The sequence below is a fragment of the Manis pentadactyla genome, chromosome 5 (assembly GCF_030020395.1).
Source record: "Manis pentadactyla isolate mManPen7 chromosome 5, mManPen7.hap1, whole genome shotgun sequence".
Taxonomy (NCBI): domain Eukaryota; kingdom Metazoa; phylum Chordata; class Mammalia; order Pholidota; family Manidae; genus Manis; species Manis pentadactyla.
Window position 1 is genome coordinate 11853405 of NC_080023.1, and position 20443 is coordinate 11873847.

Below are 20443 nucleotides of genomic sequence, written 5' to 3' on the forward strand. Positions count from 1 at the left end.
TTTCTGAAATAATTCCTTTATTATTCACACACACACATCTGTTATCTACTGGACTTTCTCTAACTACAAGCCTAAGTCCTCAAGCAATGAAATGTGACAAAATTCCTGTCTTGCTCCGAAAGCTAAGCTGGAAATTAATGAATGTGTTGCATATTTAACCTTTCATAGAAGGCTCACATGATTAAAGCAAAACTTCGAAAGATTAAAAAAGGTATGCACGCTTTTCACCACTGGGCTCCGAAGTGCACATTTCATATGACATCACTGAACTCTGCAAACTCCTGAAGCGAAGGTTTCTTTTCCAACAGTTGGAGACGCTGCAGATCAAGAACTTGTGTAGTTGGGTCTGTTTAAAAACTTTGCTCATACAATGTGAGTGGGACGATGTCTATGCAACCCAATATAACCATTTTCCAGACTGTAACAAAAGTAAGTATACCAGAAACACATTAGCTCTAAGGTATTTACATCATGGGCTACAAAGACAACGTAATGGCCATGACAAGTATTTGGCAATTTGTTCAATCTACAAAGAAGGTAAAAAGGTGTATTTACATTTTGTTTTCCTTACAAACTAAATTTCAAAACAACCATTTCATATATTAATAAGTTTAGCAAATAAAATTATCATCAATGCACCAAGTATTTCTTTCAGCACCCTCTATGTGCTAGTCCTCATCTTAAGAGACATCAGCATTTGTTTATATCTGGGCCTATCTGTTCTTGTTATTTAATTTTAAGGTATTATTAATTTGGTTTAAAAAGTCTGCAGTATAATAATAAAGATCCCACAATCTCATCCAAAAGAAAAGACTTACTTTTTCATGGGCACAGTTTCACCACTATAAAATACAAGAAAGGGACATACAGTTATTTTTTTTAATTACTATGACAGTTTAACAGCTGCACCCCCTCATTTTTACTCTACTGTGGATGCTGACAGAGCAAATTCAGGAGAAACCCATGTTGAGAAGGAGATGAAAGAAGTAAAAACGAAGCACACAAGTTCACCAGATACAGAGTGAGGGGCCAACTAGGGAAGCCAAACTGAACGCTAGGGAAAAAGTTACAGAGTGAAGTGCCAAGTCCCCAAGACAGAGGAACTGCAAAGGAGAAACAAGAAGGCTGGTTAGGGAGGCAGAAAAGATTAAGCCAGAGAACAAGCAGAAGAAAATCAGCACAGAGAAAATACTTGACCTTCTACTTAGAAAATAATAATAATAAAGTTTAATCTTATCAGAGCTCTTTACCAGGCACCATCACATAAGAAAATGACCCCCACCCACCCACCCACCACCACCTCTGTGGAAACTTGCCCACTTACTCATCATACACATCCTCTGAATCCATCCGACGATAATACTTGGCCAGCTTTACAGCAAAAATTATAGCTGGAAGTAAAAATATGGTAGCTTTTCCTATGCCAAACCAAAACAAATTCTAGGGAAAAAAGGAGAATCAGGAGGATTAAATGCTTGAAGATGGGAAATGGAAAGCAACAGTTGCTTGGGGAAAATAATTACTTTTTGCAATTTTTTCGTTGAGTTCTAGTTTTGTTCACTGAAACCATTTGTGGACTTAATTTGAATCAGCCCATGTGTGAAATGCTACGTATTACTATAATTCATTAGATTAGTCGAAAAACCTTAAACAGATCCTAATTTTATTTAACAAATGGGGAATAGAAGCAGCAAGCAGTGAAGCAAGGGTTTGCATCTAGAGCATTCCGGAACAACTGCTAACCATCCCGCTAGAAGGCTGCCCTTTGCTGCCCTCAGTAAAAGCATAGATGGCCAGTAGGCCTAAGCTCAAATTCTTCTTATGAGTTGTTTGATATCAGCATGACAATTCACATTTGTTTTTTGTTTTTTTTTTCTTTATCTGAACAGCAGGACATTCTCATCCCATAGCACTATTGTGTGAAGAACACAGAAATAATCCTAGGGGCACCACAGGCTTTCAGCAAACACTCCATATTAATCTAATCAATCTTTAAGGTAGGCCATAGGCTGAATTCCACCCTGTTTTGTCTAGAAAGCAACGTTAAAGTAGTTTTGGCAACAAAACTAAAGTACTAGTTGGCAACAAATAGTTGCCAACATTCATAAATAATATTCCTTCTAGAAAGCTGGACTCGGGTCTTTTCTTGAAAAGTCTTTAGTTGCAGTTCATAACACTGAGCCCTCATTTCCACAAGGCAACCTCAGCTGCCGCTGAGCGCTGGGTCCTTCCTCAAGAGGGGCATCTGTCCTCGGTGTGCCCCTGCCACACCACTAACTTGCAGAGGTGAGGTCCCACACTACTCAATCACGCCCACCAACCATCATACCCACGTGCACAACCAGCACGGCCCTGTGGGTGCCATACACCAGCTGTTCTCTTATGCTTGGCCTGCTTTGTAAATCTACAACCTGCTACGTCCCTTGAGAGGTTCAAGCCTGCAGCCCCTGCCTTAGGACGGTGCTGTCAGTAACACTGGAGCAGCTCCCACCAGCCCACTGGGAGGCACACGGCAGCTTGGGTGTAACAACCACCTCCCAGACCCTCACAGCAAAGCCACTGCATTTCTGCTTGCTCCCCACCCCAGGCAGTGTTGAACAGTTTTACCTATTGGCTCAGAACTTCCAGCAAATTTATTCTCCTTTCCCTGCACATTCTTTTGCTCAGCCTTGCTTTGTGAGACTTTACAGCTGTAAAACCATATCCTTTACTGGAATCTGCCTCAATCCTTAGGTGAACAATCAAGGTATCAAAGAAACATGGTAGTCAGCCTGGAGTCTATCTCGAGGTCAAGTCTGCGCCCAGAGCTCTTCCTTACTGTTCACACGACCCACTATAACGCTCCAGCCTATAATCTTCCTGAGAAGCCTGCAGGCCTCCCGTCCGTTGGTCTCTGACTACTTGTGGACAGACATCCAGTAGGTGGGTAATCTGACTGGCTGGGGGCAGCTGGTGAAGACGGGATGCACAGAGATGAATTCAGAACCAACCAAGCTAACGGAGGATTCCCCTAAGGAGGGTTCCCAGCAAAGCCATCCACAGGGGCTCCAAGCAGCAGGACAAACAGGGTAAGAAGCTGGAGGAGGAGGGACACAGCAAGGAAGCCAAGGCTTGGGGTCTGCCTGGCTGGGAAAGTGGCAGGACCATCTCCATTATTCAGGTATGAGTCCATCAAGTGGGGCTGTGGGACAAGGAGATGGATGGATGGAGCAACACAGATGCACTGTGGCAGATGCTTATCTGACCGGCCTTCATTCAATTGCCTCGCCAGGGAGCAGGCCAGAGGATGGGACGGGGCAGTGAACACACAGCCCTGTGCTCGAGTTCAGAGCCTAGCGTGTGCTGCAGGGGACACATCTTAAAGAACCACACAAATGTGCAATCAAACAGCAATCATATCTTCAAAGGAAAAGTAGAGTTCTATGAGAGTGTAGGAAAGAGAGCCCAGTCTAGTTGGGAAAATAGACAAGTTTCCTGGGAAAAAAAAGACATGTTTGAGCTAATACCTGAAAACCGAACAAGAGCAAGCATTTACTGAGTGTGTTAATGTACCAGGAATGGTGTTAAGGGCTTTAGGTGTAATCTCTTATTGAACCATCAAAACAACTCTTCAGTGATGAAGGCTGGAAAGGCTGAATAATTTTTCAAAGCTGCCAAGTTCAGAGAATGCAGAAGTGGAATTTGAATGCAGTCTGTGTTTTCAACCATTACATTGCAAGACCTAGAGGAGTTAGCCAGGTCGGGTGTGGGTACAGAGAGGAAGAATGATAAGAAAGAGAAAGCATGTGCCCATTCTCCAACCAGACAGAGGAAATGGCATGTGCCAAGGCCCTGAGGGTGAGGAGATTGAGATGTACTTAAAGTGAAAGAAAAGTGCGTCTGGAATACAGCAAGAAAGGCAATCAAATAGTGCAAAATGTGGCCCAATTGTGCAGGGCTCAGTATATTTAATGAAGCATCCTGATCTTTACTGTGAGAGCAACAGGAGGCCACTGAGGTGCTTTGAGCAGAGGAAGTAAGAGGATTGGTTCATAGCGACAGTGTATATCATGGAGTGAATAGAGCTGAGGAATAACGTGATTAGTTGGAACTTACCATCCCAGTGGTAACATCTCAAAGGGATTTTTAAATAAAAAATTAAGTTTGCTGTTTCTTTAGGGTTACATATTTTATTAATATAATATTTATGATCTGGCAAAACATTAGTTGCACTAAGAATCCTTTTGAATATTAGTAGTGTGCACACCAAGGACCTTTCCTTTCCAATTATTCCAGACAAATAGGAGTTTTCTCCGTGAGAGTCTCCTGACTTTGGTCAGTGTACTCCTAGAAAGGAACGAGGATATACAGCCAGGTCTTTGATGCTTCTGGTCTATCAGGTATCTTAACATATTCACCTACATTTTAGATTTTAGGTCTTGTGTTCTACAACTGTAACAGACCCAACCAGAAAACAATTTCATATTATACATAGTGTATACTGCCATCTGGAAAAAAAAAAATCAAAGATGATGAGTTTATTGTGTCTCCTTATTTTGAAAGGTTAAATTCTTACCATAGGGTCAATAATGTAGCGACACAGAAAGACGTCAACAGCGGAATCTAAAGCGGTGGCCACGGGTTTGCAGGCGGCAATGTGCTCAGTGATCTACAGGGGTAAGAAACACAGGCCGACTTTGAGCCACACCCAAAGATATGCACAAAAGTTAGACATGCCATTTACCTTTGGTGTGTTTTCACTAAAAGGACCTCTGTGCCCTCAAAGCTATGGAGGCGATAGCTGATTGCTGCAGGTGAGTCCTGCGATGCGTGAAAGTATGCTCTTGAAAGAGACCCTGAGTCTCCCTGAACCTCGGTTTCCAGTGTCCACATCTCTTATTTGGAACAATAAGACCCGTCCTGCTGGGCTCCTGAGAGAATCGAACAGTACATGTGTCCACCACAGCGTCCCAGTCTCAATTTCTTACCTGGTCATTTTATGATCTGGTGAAGGATGTGGAAAACAGTGAAAAGTTAATAATTCTATATTTTTAGAACAGGGGTTGGCACACTTTTTCTATAAGGGGACAGTGAGTAAATATCTTAGCCTTTGAAGGGCAGACTGAGATGTATCTGGGACGACCATCTGCCTCTGCCCTGTTACGGCGAAAGCAGCCACAGATGATATACAAACGGGTGCGGCTGTGTGTCGATACAATGTCATTCACCAAAACAGCTGTACCTGCGGACCCCGTTTTAGGAGACAGAAAACTATGTACTCATTAATGAGGTGAGAATAAACAAGTTTAATGCATGCTCCAATCCCACCAACAAGAAAACTACATTCATTCAGAAAATCTTTTGAGTACGTATAATAAGCTAGGTGCTTGCTCCTTCAGGTGGGATGTCTCATTCATTTTCCTTTAATGGTCAGCTTTCCTTCCCTTTTCTTCCACCTATGCCTTGCAAGGCAACCTATGTTACATTTAACATTACATCACATTTTACATTTAACGTTACATTTTCCCAAGCTCAAAAACCCTATATGTTCTCTTTATAGGCTTTTTCACTGGTGGTTTTTTTCTCAAAAAGGGGCCTCAGAAGACACCAATCTTGCTGACATCTTGGTGTTGGCCTTCCAGCCTCCAGAACTGTGAGAAAATCGATTTCTGTTCTTTAAGCCCCTCCTTGCTCATAAATCTTCAAACGACAGAGCAGGCAGAGGGCTGCCCATGGCTGGTACAAACCATGGCTGCAAACGGGCCCTAACTTCACGGGCTTGCAAGTCACCGGGGGGACAGCCAAGCATGGGAAGTATTAGCACTGAGCGAAGAGGGGGCACGTTCTCCAACCCTGCAGGAGGCCTGAGGAGCCAGGCAGCATGGACGCCACCCATGCCACATCTCATGGCACCTCCACTCATGGTCCCACACACAAAGTCCTTTTACTTATCTCCTACCAAATTACCAGGAATTTAATCTTGTTTCCTCCCGACTTTATCCTGGAAAATGACTATCCTAACACATGGCCCCCTATGTTCATAAAAGATAAACTACTTACAGAGATCTTGACCCACTGCAGATAATGTTCAAAGTATCCTATTATTGTTTTCCCATACTTCTTACTTTCCTGGAAAGACATCAGAGCATAGTGAAACCATTAAAATAACTATACCATACTCTATGCAGTCGTGTCTTTACGGTCCCACACCCATTTACTGGCTTACTTTTTTTAAAAAAGAAAACTTACTTCAAGAATAACAGAGGAAATATGGTTTGTGAGGAAGTCCTGAGCAGAATCCAGGGATGAAAGGATATTGGCCACTCTCACCTGGAAAAAACAGCGACAATCCATGTGATAAAAGTGGCAGAAGGACTTAATGAGACAGTCTGATGTGGATGTGAGGCCTGTTAACTCAGCCCCACACCACCACAACCGGCTAGTTAGGAAGAGGTCAGAACAGCCGAGCCCTCTGAGGCTGGGGGCTGCAGGAGAGAGCCTGCCGAGCCCTTACTCTGTGGCGGACACTGGGCTCGGTCCTCGATCCGAATCGCCTGACCGAATACTCACAAGGCCCAGAGGAAGGCATTGTTAGACCCCCTTCACCGAGGAGGCAGCTGACCCTGCTCAAGGTTGCCAAGCTGGGAAGCACAAGACCTGGGATGTGCACCTAGTTTTCTTCACGCTGAAGTCCACACTCTGCACTGTCACACAGATAAGGACATGGCACCTGCCGACCCACCGGCAGCCTTGTGCAAATTAGAAAAGGTGCCTTTCTGCCCAGGCACCTCAGGGCACACAGCCTGGCCAGTGGGTCATGGGCTGCTTTCCACCCCCACTTGCCCCCGTGACCGGACCCTCATGAAGGGCGACACGTAGCTGCACGCCTTCGCCCTGAATGTCAAGGGCAGAGGGTAGCAGAGGACCCGTGAGCAATCACCAGCCCGTCTCCAGGCTCCCTCGGTGTGGGACACACACTTGGAGAATGGCGACGTGATTGCTGGCACAGAGAAGGTCTCGGAGCAGAGTGAACCTCATGCAACAACAGTCTTCAGAGGAAATGAGCTGGCATCTCGGGGCACCAACCAAGCCGCAGGCTCAGCGCTGCCCAGGGAGTGCACTGACCACAGCTTAAGGAGCTCTTGGTCCGTGTGGGAAGAAGGCCTGGGACAAAGGCGAGCAAAGGGGCTCTGAGAAAAGCACAGGGAGGAACTCGTCATTTTCTGTTGTAGGGCTGACACCCAAAATCTCTCCTGGGCAGCCTATTCCACTGACCAGGGAAGTATTTTCTGAGCTGCCTGCTGGCACTGTGGGTACAGGATGAACACATCATAGCCCTGGAGCTCAGTTTCTGTTGTGGGAATATCTGTGGCCCAAGGGAGCCCCTGTGGGCAACCATATTAGCTGCTCACGATTATTAATTAATACCTTCCCAGGGGTGGGGAAGACTTTCCCATCCCACGGTGAGGGGCTTGGCTGTGGGATTTCTCTGGCCAATGGAACGTAGGGCAAGTGGCAGTGAGACGCTTCTAAGCAGTGTCTTAAAGGGCCACCTGAGTCTCCATTCAGCCTCTGACTTCCCCCACTGTGAGGGTGTGAGGTGGCCCAGGCAGGAGCTGCTCCTTCAGGCTGGGTCTCCAGGTGGGGAGACTGATGGGGAGGCCTGTAGTGGGCCCAGCAGTGAGAAGGAAAGTCCGTGGCTGGAAGGCGCTGAGATTGGGAGGCTGCGTGTCAGGCATGTTATCTCAGTAAAAGTGACTCGTACCTTCCGTGCTTGCATCCTACACATCGAAACACAGCTTCCCTCTGAGCACCTAACCACAAGCCAAGATGAGGTCTACACTGAAAGAAGTACTTGCAGAAAGGAAATGGTAGAAAAACCCAGTTTAACATATAAAATAGGAGAATAACAGACTTTTTTTTACTTGACATACCTGTAAAACCCAACAGCTATGAAAGTCTGCATGTACTTTTGTGACAAGACCCCATTAGAGAAAAAGAAAGTAAATCCTTACCCCTAATCCACTGCTTTTGCTTTGAAGTTCCTTGATGCTCTGGTGTACAGTTCTCTGGTGAACAAAGATATCGTTTTCCAGTTAACTGCACGAAGCAGACAAGGTCACATGCCTTTTGTCCCCCTCCCTCCCCGCAGTCAGCCATCAAGTCCTTTACTCTGTAATAGTTTCGTTCTAGAAAAAACAACAGACACAAGTAACAATGTGTACCTCCCATATCTCTGGTGTGAGAAAAGCCAGAAGAAAATCAGGATACGTATTTTAGAGCTCTGCAGGGCAGCCACACCGCAAGCAAGGTGTCCGAGAAGCCCCTTCGAATAAGGTTTGCTCAAAGCTAGTGTATTTAAAATAAAACCTGACCAACAAGAGTGGTTTAATCTGTGTGATTTGGATTAGGGATTGGCAAACTTGACTAGTTAAAGGTAAGACAGTCAATATTTCAGGCTTTGTGGGCCATACTTTGTCTAAATCACTCAACCCTGACCTTGTAGCCAAAAGCAGCCACAGATCATTTGTAAGTAAGTGGGCATGGCTGTGTTCCAGCAACACTTCCTGTATAAAAACAGGCAGCAGGCTGGATTTGGCCCACAGACTGCAGTTTTCAGGGCTGTAGTTTGCTAACCCCTGGTCTAGATTGCAGGTCATACATACAGAAAAACTTGCCTGTTTGTAGACAGGTTGCTTGCCCCAGCTCTGAAAAGGCCAGGGAATCTTGTGTCTGCTTGAGGGAAAGCCTTTAAGGAACATATCAAAAGTAGCTTAAAATGTTAGAAGATTTGCGTGCTGGGAATGAACAAGTATAGCAGAGAACTGTGATGCACACAAATTAAGAGAATTCAATAGGAGGACTTTGGGAATATGCTAATGAATTAGAAAGTCAAGAGGACAAAAAGAGACAGATGGTAAAAAGTAGTTCTGGAAGGTTCTGAGGTTGAGTCAAGTAGACTAATACGCTTCTCTAAACCTGAGCAAAGTCACTCTGTGACCAGGTTTCCACACAGTCTTCCCCTTGACAACTGTAATCATGACCCTACATGAGCATATTAATAATTCCCCTATTTACAGGTCCCTCTGCGGCATCAGATCCTTCATCTCCAAGAATCAGCGGGGCAGGACCTGTTCCCACCCTTTTTAGATGGGGAAACCGAAAGCTACAAGACTTTGGAGAGGGGGAAGCAGGATTCGACATCAGCTCTGCCAGAGCCCAGAGCCCATGGTCTTTCTTGGCTACAGTCTGTCTTTCTGGCATTAAGGAAAGAAGAGAGGTGGTGAGAAGAAAAAGGAAAGGAAGGTCAGGAGCAGGCTGGAAGAGAGGAGAAAGGAGAGAGCAGCCATCAGGCCAGCAAACAGAGCTCAGTGGAGGCAGAAAGAAAAGGACTTACCCTTGCTTGCACGTATTTCTTGGCAGGGTTTGGAGAAAAAGAGTTTGAGAATAAGTAAGAGTGAGTTCAGAACACAAACATCAGCCCTTCAGCTAAGCGCATGGCTTAGGGGGGCTGGTAAAGGTGTGGACACTTCAGCAGGGTGTGGGCAACCACGGGTGTAATCTGCCTGCTCACACTCACATGGAAGAAGGCCAGGCCATAAGCAGCAAAGAGGGGGTGAAATGGAAAATTTGTCTTCTTTAAAGCCCGTTACTATTGTTTATTTTTAAAATAGCTCAATTTCTTAGCCTGAGGCCAATGAGATTTGATGCAGTGAGACACAAATGTATCATTTCTTAAGATGGAAGCCCACTAGGTGCACTGGATTTTGCTCAGTCACAGTGAAACACCGGAGGTTGACGATCGTTTACCATTGATTGTTCCAAAGGAATGACTTGGCCATGGTGAATCATTCGAACAGTTTGTGCGTTTCTTTTCAGGGACTCTTGCAAATTTCCCGGGGGCTACAAAGAGAATACGATGAACGAAGATGAACACCCTCTTTCCTGACTGGGGAGCACTCTGTCTAAGCACAGGAGCTCCAGACAGGGCAGCCATGACATAAGCACACAGCCCCCCTTGTACGAGGCAGGTGCGGGCATGAGGGTCAGCCAGGAAGGGCAGCACCAAGACCCCAACCTCAGAGCATAGAACCATGACCTCAGCAGCCATCCGCACTCGTTAGTCCTCCCTGAGTACCCGAGCCTGGTTTCTCTCTCCCCTCACCTTCATATAGCCACGGTGAAGCCACTTTAAGTAGCCATATCCCCGTTTTTCAGATGAGAAAAACCAAGGCTCAACTGAGGAATTTTTATTAACCCACATCTAAACAGTGTCACAGATGAGTAAATGAAGGCACAGGGGGTGAAATATTTTGCCCAAGGCCCCACAGTTAGGAAGTGGCTGGGGCAGGATTTAGAACCTGGTCTTCCTTTAAGCCAGGATTTAAATTCAGGTTCCTCATCCCCAGGCTCTGCTGCTTCTTGAAAGAGGCCACTTAGAGCTGTCGAGTCACCACCCGCCAACCAAGGGGAGTGTCTTTGTCTCCCCGCATCCATTCGTTACTGGAGATGCAAAGCAGCAAATGGAGCTGCCTCCCACGTCCTCAGTCACCACTCCCTAGGCTGCAGGGGAACGCCGGGTGCTGTCTGGGTGGAGGGCTGACAGGGGTGAGGGCGGACCCGGTGTACCACGAGCGCGATCCGAGCAGCTGCGTGCACCCAGAGCCACCCTGGAGCCATTCACGTGCTCAGACTTTCGAGTCCGACGGCATGGCTGCTGACGGGGACTTTTAACATGCACAAGAGAGGTGTTTTAAACAAGGGTTTACGTGTGGTGTAAGCAACCTCTTCAATAGCTTCCTAAGAGTAAGTATTGACCTTTGACCTCTATGGCAATTACAGCATTTAATCAGACTTGGTGTTTGAACTCACCAAATGGTTGGCTTTTGCTTCTAGATCATCTGCAAATGATAAGAGATTCACTTTGGTGGGAGTTTTGCCCGTCTATAAGAGGTTAAAAAAAAAAAATGACATTATGGATATGGGATTTTTAAACCTTAGTAACAGCTAATTGGCAACATGGGTCCTTAGCCATCAAGTAAGGCTGGAAACTCCTACATAGGGGACAACATCTGCATTCTTATTTATACATATAAAATTGTATCGTTTTTATTCAACTATATTCAACCACAAAAAGACAAGAAGTGCTGATACATGTGAGAAGGTAGATGAATCTCAAACACTTTAGGTCACACGGAAGGAACCAGCTAAGGCCATCAGACATGAAAGGTCACATACTCTATGATTCTGTTCATGTGAAATACCCAGAATAGGTAGAAACAGAGCACAGATTAGTGTTGCCAGGGGCTGGGTGTGGGGACTGGGAGCAACTGCTGAACGGAAACGGGGCTTTTTGGGGAGTAATTGTGTTTTGGAACTACATAGAGAGGGTAGCTGTGCAACACTGTGAATATACTAAATGCTAGTAAACTGCTCACTCTAGAATAGTTAATTTTATGTCAGGTAAACCCCATCTCAATTTTAAAAAGCAAAAATAAAAACGGAGACACACACATATCCAATGCTCTTATTTTCCCCAAAAGATCAAGCATGAACACAGGAGTCCTACCTCGGCCAAGAAGGCGTGATAGTCGATTCTGTCTATCCCCGAAGAACTGAAATTCCTAAGGCTTCCCTTTCCTGCTTCACCCAGCAGAGTGATATCGCCGATATTTATGGTCATATTTTCAAAGTTACTGCTTATGTTTCTGGTATGCTGTGTGACAAAAACAAAAGTTGTGAATAAGCCCATTCTTCTCCAAGAATGTCACATACTTAATACTTTAAGAGAGCAATAAAATTACACAGGACAAAAATTCAAAAAAATACACATGCACCCGACTGGCATTTCTTCCTGGTTCTCTTTGCTCCTCTCCCTCCCCTTCCTGCCCCCTTCCTTATGCCCCGTGCCGAGGGCTATGTGAGGAAACAGGAGGCAAAGCAGCATAATACTGCATCTCCACCCTCAAAGACCTCAAAGGGAAGAGGCAGTGGCATAGCAAAGCTGCACCAGGACAGAGGGGCAGCGGAGAGCCTTCCCAGGCAGGGCATTCGGCAGGGCACCAGAGGGCAGGTAGCTTCTGAGTGAGTCTCACTGTGTCCCAGGGGCAGGAGGCAGCACGCGCTGGACTCAGGGAGCAGGGAGATTTGCAATCATGGGGACACGGCCAACAGTGGTCCTGAGCCAGCCAGCACTTTCAGGCGGCACACGGTGCCCAAGCGTCCTGAGCACCCTGTCTCTGGTGCACAGAGAAAATCACGCATGGCATGACAGGCAAACATATCGGGGGTTCTGTTTATGACTTGGTTACAAAACTGTATTCCATTTGTGAATACACGCAAGGAATATTTAGGAAAGATAATGAATACAAAATTGATACACAGCTTTGAAAACTGTACCTCCCCACATTTGAAAACCGTTAAGCCATCGTGGCCTCATGTACCTCTAGAAGCCATCTACGGGGCCTCAGTGGACAAGCTGTGGGGTTTGGGGAACAACCTCTTCCCTTGGTACCCCTGGGTATCCGCTTCCATTTTGGAAGCTCAGAAGAAAGAAGGCTCCTTAGCTTCTTTCCTACACAGCTGAGCAGACCAGCGGCCCCCAGCTGTGGGGAGCGGGGACAGCCCAGGCTAATGGCACCACAGGCCTGGGCAGCTGAAGCTCTCTTGTCCCCTCTTGTGGCCAGTGTGCTCCGGAGTGGCCTCTCCTCAGCCTTCAGACGCGGGACTCAGGCGCGGGCTCGGGCCAAGGAGGCGAGGGGGTCATCCCACTGTGCCCGCTCCTATCACCGTTGCCACGCTACCTCTTGCCGAGGGCCAGCAGAGCTCACTGGAGCCCAGCTGGCGTCCTGGGGCCACGGTCACGTTCAGGAGTGTGGGGCAAAGCTCTCGGTGCCTCATTCCCTCTCCAGGGAGCTGGTGGAAAAAGGTGCCTGGTCTTGGAGGGACAGCATCCCTGGGAAATAAGTGGGGTTTGTCCCACTAGGAACATGGTCACTCAGCAAGAGAGACTCTTTCCCCGTGAAGTGTCTGTGGTGAGGCCCCCTTTAGAGGATCTTGCATGATCTACTTACTAGAGAAACTCGCCTCGAGAAAGACACTGGTTGGAAGTGACAAATGTTAATCATAAAATGTTTTGGAATTAGAGGTTAGGGCTGGACCACCTTGTGAAGGTACAGAAATGTCATTTTTAAGTGGTTTGCTTTCAGCCTATGTGAATTTCACCTTAATAAAAAAAAATGAAAGAAGACTGGATTTAGTAAAGAAGTATGTCAATTTCATGGTTGGTTCTAATCTCTTACCTCTTGAATGTTGAGATGTTCACTGATGTTGTAGCTGTTCTCCAGCTTAAGTGTCGCATAAATACCTTTATTTTCTTTGCAGTCACTATGGGAATAAACAGAGAAATCACGGCCCAGAACAGCAGCTGTGGCTACCTCTGTCCACTGTTAAGGATGGACAGGAGGGTGAGCTGTTTCCTGCTTAATCTGTGAACACAGAGGTGGCATCTGGGTGTCCATGCAGTAGGCAGTCATCAGCAGCTGCACAAATCCCCAGGTGCCCACCATTCCTGACCTCATTCCCCACTGTACTAAATGTCCCATTTGGGGAACAGATACAATAGGACTGGTAAATATATCCTTCTATCTGTCTCCTTTGTGTCCTTTCCAGGGCTGTGAAGGATAATAAGTTTACAAATTCAGAAGAAATAAATTCTCACTAAAAACAGAACAAAACAAAACAACATTTGCTAGAAAGAGGTGTGTTACAAAGCATATCATGGGCTTCACTGAAAGATTCTAACAAGCCCCTGCCAGCCCATCTCTCTGCGATTTCCAGGAATGAGCTTCACATACTAAACATAGAATTGAACATACATTCTAATGGCTGGATGGAGACAGAGGGGCTACAAACATCCAGATGGCCAGTACACTTTGGTTATAAACCTAACTTGGCCTCACCTCTCTCTGCTTCTCTAAAATGCAAAAAATGCTTCCTTAGCTGAGCCAAGAAGGGTCAGCTGCTACCAAGACAACCACTTTCTGGACATCTCTTTGTCCAGCAGCCAGAGCCCTCCAGCCCTGAGGGCTGACTGGAAGAAGCAACTTTCCCACCATCCTTAGGAGGTATGACAGTTCTCTCCAGGGAACCCGAGTAGGTTAGTGTTGCAGGCACAGAGAGCTGGATATGCTAACAATCAGATGTGAGACTGCAGAGTTCTGCAGGAGCTAGAATCATAAAGACCTGGCAGGCCAGGCCCAGAAGCATGGCCTTGTCCTCTCGACCTAGGGATGGTCTAATCGTGCAAAGAAACTCCAGGGGACTGATAACGTCTGCCTGGAACATGCTGTGGAGAAGGATCCTGAGACTCTCTGGGCTAAGCAGACCAGAACTGATTATCGTCTGCCATGAGGATGAGGTGCAAGGGGATGCACACATGTGCCACTCATTCACTGTCTGCTAGAGGTGATGGGAAGCTGTTGAAACTTAGGTTAGATTATTATTATCATCGTACCTATTGAATAGAGAGGAAGGAGAATTGCCCAAGATCACCAGGCCGCTGGTGGTAGAGCCAGGAGTGGGGCCCAGGCAGCCTGACTACATTGCTGACCCTTTAACTGAATCTGTTATCATGAGTGTGATTTATACCCATCCAAAAATTCTTGTTCTATGGCATTTACTTGGAGAAGGGAGATTCCTGGACAAGGGTTTTCAGAGGGTCCCATTAATGCACCTTAGGGTCACAGTGACCAGTGAGTCCTAGTGATCACTGGACAGAGGGACTTTGAAACATCACCACCCCAAGGTCTAGGAGATTTTAAAGGGTTATCTTTCTGGTCTAATTTCTACCAGCTCTTTGCTGAGACTAGAGAACAGCTTAATTCTGAAACTGGGAAGTTTTATCATAAAGGTTATAGACGGTTTGAAACCAAAATTCTCATTCTGGAAAAACAATATTTTAAGTAGCAAAAAATACACAATGCAGTTATTTATACCTGTAAACTTGTTCAAAAGTGAGATTAATATCCGGATTGTTAAACACCATGCCAGAGAGATAGTATTTCCAATTCTCATTTAGTAAATATGGTGTGTCCAAAATCTAGAACAAATTGAAACACTTTTCTTTAAAAAGAGTTTTACACTAACATACATACATATAATATAATGAATATTCTGTTAAATGCATTTTTTGGGGTTTTCATGCCATGATTTTCCTCATTGATTTTCAACTCAAAACTAGAAAATAATAGTGTGATTGGAATAAATTCACTTACTAATGGGTAGCATCAATAGGAATTATTGAAATTATCTTTTTTTGGAGAACCGTTCATTTTAGTGAAACACATTAGAAATGGGAGAAGAACAAGACAATTTGATTCAGAATAGCTAATAGAAAGCATAAAGCAGTTGACCCATCTCTTCACAATTTCTATGGGACAAAGTGAATTAAAACTCAGACAGTCTCTGACTTCACATCATAGGTATTTAAGATAGGCTAATTAATTAGTGCATGACTGTATATGCACTTGGGGAGTGGAAATGGTTTCAAAATATCCCCTGCTTCTTAAGAATTCCTTTTGAACCATTTAACACAGTGTGGAAGATAACGAAGTCTGGCTTGATGTATTATTATTGATTTTTATCAAGAGGCCAAATGGAGACAGTGGGACAGATCGATGCTGCGATGTAATTTTCCTCAACTGACTACTGAATAATTAAAATAACCGTGACAACAACTGGTTACCTTAGCCATTCATTTGATTTCAGAACAGGTTTGAGGTAAAAAAAATATATACAATAAAACAGGAAAACAGAAATAGATTTTAAAAATCAGAATCTGGCAGAAAACACTGGACAGCCAGAGTGAGAAGACAGATATGCAGACCAAACCTTTCTCATTTGTTCATGAAGCTGAACTATGGACCCATCCCCCCGACCCCATAGGGAGCTTCAGAGGAGAGAGTGGGTGCCATTCCTAACAGTCGCCTCAGGCTTCCACGGGACCACCCTCTGCCAAGAGGCGTGTAATGTACCAGTGTCTTCACTTCAAATGCAGGGCCCCAAACCGTCTGTGTGGGCAACTGTCATGTGGGAAAGTCTTTAAAATGTCAGAGAAGACCTGAGGTGTGATGGTACTGGGGGGTTCATCTTCTGGAGTTCCCAGCCACAGTGAGGACCCCGCTGTGGAGAATTCTGTTTCCCCCATCACAGTCCGCACTGGTGGAAAGGCCTGAATTCATGGTACTGATTTCACTTGCATTCAAAAAGCGAGAATGCTGCTATATTTTTTTTCTCTGACAAATAGAAGGAATCACAACTTACTGATGAAAAACAACATGCCTAGTCTTTTTGCCCTGCTCTTGAAGAAACTCACACAATTTCTGCCTCAGAACCTCCCCACTCCCTGGGTCCACTCAGGAAGCGTTATGGAAGCCCCTGGGCACACAAACGATATTTACCTGGAATAGCCTCCTGTTTCCATAAGATTCACAGACCAGTTTTTCCACATTTCCACCAACGACAAAAGTAAGAACCACGATGGTCATCACCATCCAGCAAAAGAGGAAACTCATTGCAACCCCGCTGGACAGAAACAGAAGTAAAGTTAGTGATTTCACTGTAATTATTCAGTGTTACCGACCAGTACTTACTAACTTTACTACCCAGTGTAGAAAGTGGACCTGGAGTCCCCTTTTTCTGCAGGCTGAACAGTTCAGCCTGCCCAGCAGTGAAGACAGGAAGTGATCTTTGCAGGCCTAGGCTCATATTTAGGGAACCCTTGTGACCCAGCCCTCGGTCTCCTTGCAGCCCTGCTCTGTGGTCCAGAGATGGGCTTGGGAGTCCATTGAGGGAACCAAGCGTTTCTGCAGAGGACCCAGTGAGTGGGGAAGTTCTGAGGCCAGAAAAGTACCCGGAGGGATCTCAAAGGGTGGCTCTGCAGTGAGGGAGAGGCTGAGGGTGGCAGCTCAGGAGGTGGGCAGGGCGCACTGGGTAGGGCCTGGCGGCTCCTGGGAGCGGAAGCTGCGGAGAGCCTTTAAGCACAGTGGGAACACAGCCCAATTTCTCTCTGAGGAACAACACTTCTGGCAGAGCGTGAAGGATGGGATGGCCAGGTGCCCACATGGATGGGATGCCACTGAGGAGCTGTTATCTGGCCCTGGGTGGTGGCCCGATGTGGCTGGTGGCGGAGGAGAGAAGTCAGCAGAGGAAAGCAGGGGGACACAGTGCGCAGAAGCAGCAGGCCTGGGGAAAAGCTGCATGCCAGAGGTGGAGGAATGGAAGGAAGGGGCCCAGGCTCGTCACGGGGACAGGGGGCACTGACGCTCTGGGGGGCAGGGAACACGGGGTGTTGCTCACACTCCCCCCAAGCCATTGCGGTAGCGGTGCTGGAGAGGAGGCAGCTCTGTCGCAGTGCAGATATCGGGTCAGAGGCTGCTTAGCAATGGTCAACGATCCTGGGGGCTGGGAGACGAGCCGAGGGAGACGCAGCCTAGGCCTGGCCTGGAAGATTCACCACTGGAAGGGCAGCCAGCCAACGAGACCAAGATGCAGAGCCAGAGAGGCAGGAAGGGAACATCAGGGTGTGATGCTGCGCAAGGAGAAGCGGGGTGTTTGCAGAAGGAGGGAGGGGCCAGCTGCTCTGACCACCACCGGGAGGACACAGTCGGGAGGAATTACCGAGTCTGCTGCACTGGAGATGTAGATGCCACTGTGGGCCTGAAAGAAGCGGAGTGGCAGAGAACTCAGGGTGGAGAGGGCTGGGGAGCGGGGGACGAGGGACCAGAGCCAGCAGACGCCCATCGGCATTTGGGGGCGTCTGTGCAAGGAGGGCATTAGAGGGAGGACGTGATGTGGGGAGAGGGTTTCTGTTTCCGTTTTTAAAGAGCGGAGACAACAGAATACGTTTAAGTGTTGAGAAGAAAGTCTAGGGGAGAGGAAGAGAATGCTGACACAGGAGAGGGAAGGGTGGCCCGCTACACTGCGGGGACAGTGGGCGGGGAGGGACTGCGAGCTGGCGGGACAGGCCTGCTGGGAGCCACCCCTCTGCAGGTGGCACGCCTGGGGGCCCCCAGGTGCGTGTGCAGTGCTGGTGCTGGTGCTGGGAGGCTGTATGACGGCTCTTGTTTTCTCTGTGAAGAGGGATGTAAATCCACCTGCTAAAAGAGCGGGAGAATAAGGAGGATGGATATGAGAGGAAAAAGCCATTGCAGAATAAAGGAAGGAAGAGGGAAGAAGAGAGGTTAGAAGAGAAGGAAGGAAGGGAGGGAGAGAGGAAGGGAACATGCCAGGCCGTGGAGGGCCCATTTAGAGGGAAGATCCCAGTTTTGCAGGAGTGCCAATATGCCCTCTGGTCTGACTTTTCTGTAGCAGTGCCCAGTTGCCCAGATGTAGACACAGACAGAGCAAACTCTGCAACCGGTCTAGGTAGAGCAGCCAAACCATGTGCCGTGACTGGTGCTCACCAGGAAGGCCCCGCAGAAGTGCCGAGGCTGCGGCTCTCATTACCAACGGCATCCTTGCCAGGCGCACAGTTCTCGCCAGTGAAAACACTCCAGGCCTCATTACAAATATTTGCCTGGCTTCCCTGAAATAGCAAGCTGTATTTGCTGGAGGGGCCCTCTGTGAGCCCGAACCTCTCTGACCTACAGGACTTCTGAGTTAGGGAGAGGGCAAAGAGGGGAAGGCAATGCCAGCCACCATGGTTTTATTGGTGTGTGTGTGTGTGTGTGTGTGTGTTATACAAATGACCAAAACCTTTGCTAGAACACATCAAAACAACACCACAACTCTAAAGTGAATCCTAGTGACATTGGCAGGCTTTGTTTTCTTAAATATGCCAGTCTCTAGATCAGGGGCATAGAACTGCCCAAGGCCTGATTTTGTAAGGTCAGTGCAATATGAATAGCTAATGTTTGTTTAAAAAGTGTTGCAGAGGAGAATAAGAACAAGAAAAATAACATGCAATAAAGAATGTATGTGGCCAGCAGGACCTAAAATATTTATCACCTGGATCTTCATAGAAGTTGGCCAACTCCTGATGTGCCTGCTTAATGACACATGTATTATATTATGAGCCCTTATCAAACATTTTAGAAACCTCTGTCAAAATCCAGGCAAGCCAACCTAGTTATCACTTCGGAGGCCACATGATCACCTACTCTGCGGTAGCTGAGAACCATGTCATTTCCAACGCCTCACTGCAAATTACAACTGCAAAAACAATTCTCTGCTCAGGAAGCTTTGTTCACAGTTTGATCTAAATCCTTAAAGTACATTCCCTAAGGTAGGAATGACCTGACAAGGGGCTCACGGTCTCTTTATGGTCCCAGCTAATGCCTGACACACTGCTTTCTGAAGTATCTTTAACCAATGACACTGCCCCCAGTCACCAATCATATGTGCCCATTTTGTGACATTGACTACATCAGGTATTAGTTTTTCTTCAAAGGTCTGGATAATCTTGGCATTGTGTTCAAGAGTCAAAATTGGAAGTTTTATAAAGGGCTTTGGTGCAAGGGATTGTTTTCTTCCTGTCTCATTTAGGACCTTCTTACCTCAGGGGAACCCACGTCCCTCCACAGCAGCGGTGTGCCCCCCAGCACATCTCACTCATCTCCTACCCTCAGGAGGCACAGGATCAGAGTGAAGCCAGCGCTCTCTGCCTGCCTTCCAGATCTTTAACCAGGATCCTCTTAGGAGATAAGGGCTCTTGCTTGGTTTTTAAAGAGACCCATCTCCTGACTGGATGGTGTCACCATTTTTAAAGAGCAGGTGGTATTTTGGTTGCAGCTGAAATAGATTCTTGTTTCTACAGGCAAGAAAACAGTGTTCAAGAAGAAACTGCATTCTTCTAATTAGTCTGATTAGACTGACTACACTTGTTTCGTTTTCCCCCTCTACAACTAGCCAGTTGTTTACCAGACATCTCCAGAGATGGAGAATTCTGCCAAGCACAGCAAAGCGTGTCATGCTGAATAGCAGGCCTCCATGGGATCGCAGCCACCCTTGGTCTGCAGGCCGCCTGAAATGCATCTGGCAGCATCTGAAATTGCCAGTCTTTTTCCCACTGAGATAAATCCTACCCCAAACCTCAGGTTCCATGGGACTTTGTCTTTAGAAGTATTATGTCCAAACTGCCGTAGCTTGAGCCTATCAATTTGTTCATAACTCCCCTGTTTTTTCTTTAAAGCTAGACTTTTTGGGTCACATTTTTTGGATTCATCCTTAAAATATGTGTGAGCAGTTAACTTCAATCAATCAAAGATGCAATATGTAAATTCACCACCAAAACATTGACAAAAACAGCCAAATATAAGGATTATTCTGTTCTGAACATTAATTTGCCATCTATCTGTATCTTTCAGCAAATAGACTAGACAAATACACGCTTCACTGCTGGTTTAATTTCTTAAGTTTAGGCACATGAGCAAGCAGGCTTTTCCATGTAGAGCTCTGTGCACTT

At 46.5% G+C, this 20443-nt stretch overlaps 1 protein-coding gene across 1 annotated transcript in view; it reads right to left on the reverse strand.

The window, feature by feature from the left end:
- Positions 1 to 20443, reverse strand: part of PROM1 (prominin 1) — a 114448-nt gene continuing 94005 nt past the window's right edge. Inside the window, exons 13-25 of the mRNA XM_036921074.2 lie at positions 16440 to 16563; positions 14976 to 15079; positions 13281 to 13365; positions 11549 to 11695; positions 10852 to 10923; positions 9790 to 9882; positions 7995 to 8048; positions 6229 to 6309; positions 6040 to 6108; positions 4556 to 4648; positions 1325 to 1440; positions 819 to 842; positions 1 to 418 (exon numbers count right to left, since the gene is read on the reverse strand). Of these exons, the coding sequence (XP_036776969.2) occupies positions 364 to 418; positions 819 to 842; positions 1325 to 1440; positions 4556 to 4648; positions 6040 to 6108; positions 6229 to 6309; positions 7995 to 8048; positions 9790 to 9882; positions 10852 to 10923; positions 11549 to 11695; positions 13281 to 13365; positions 14976 to 15079; positions 16440 to 16563 (1117 nt within the window). The 3' untranslated portion in view covers positions 1 to 363. The remainder of the gene's footprint in view (positions 419 to 818; positions 843 to 1324; positions 1441 to 4555; positions 4649 to 6039; positions 6109 to 6228; positions 6310 to 7994; positions 8049 to 9789; positions 9883 to 10851; positions 10924 to 11548; positions 11696 to 13280; positions 13366 to 14975; positions 15080 to 16439; positions 16564 to 20443) is intronic.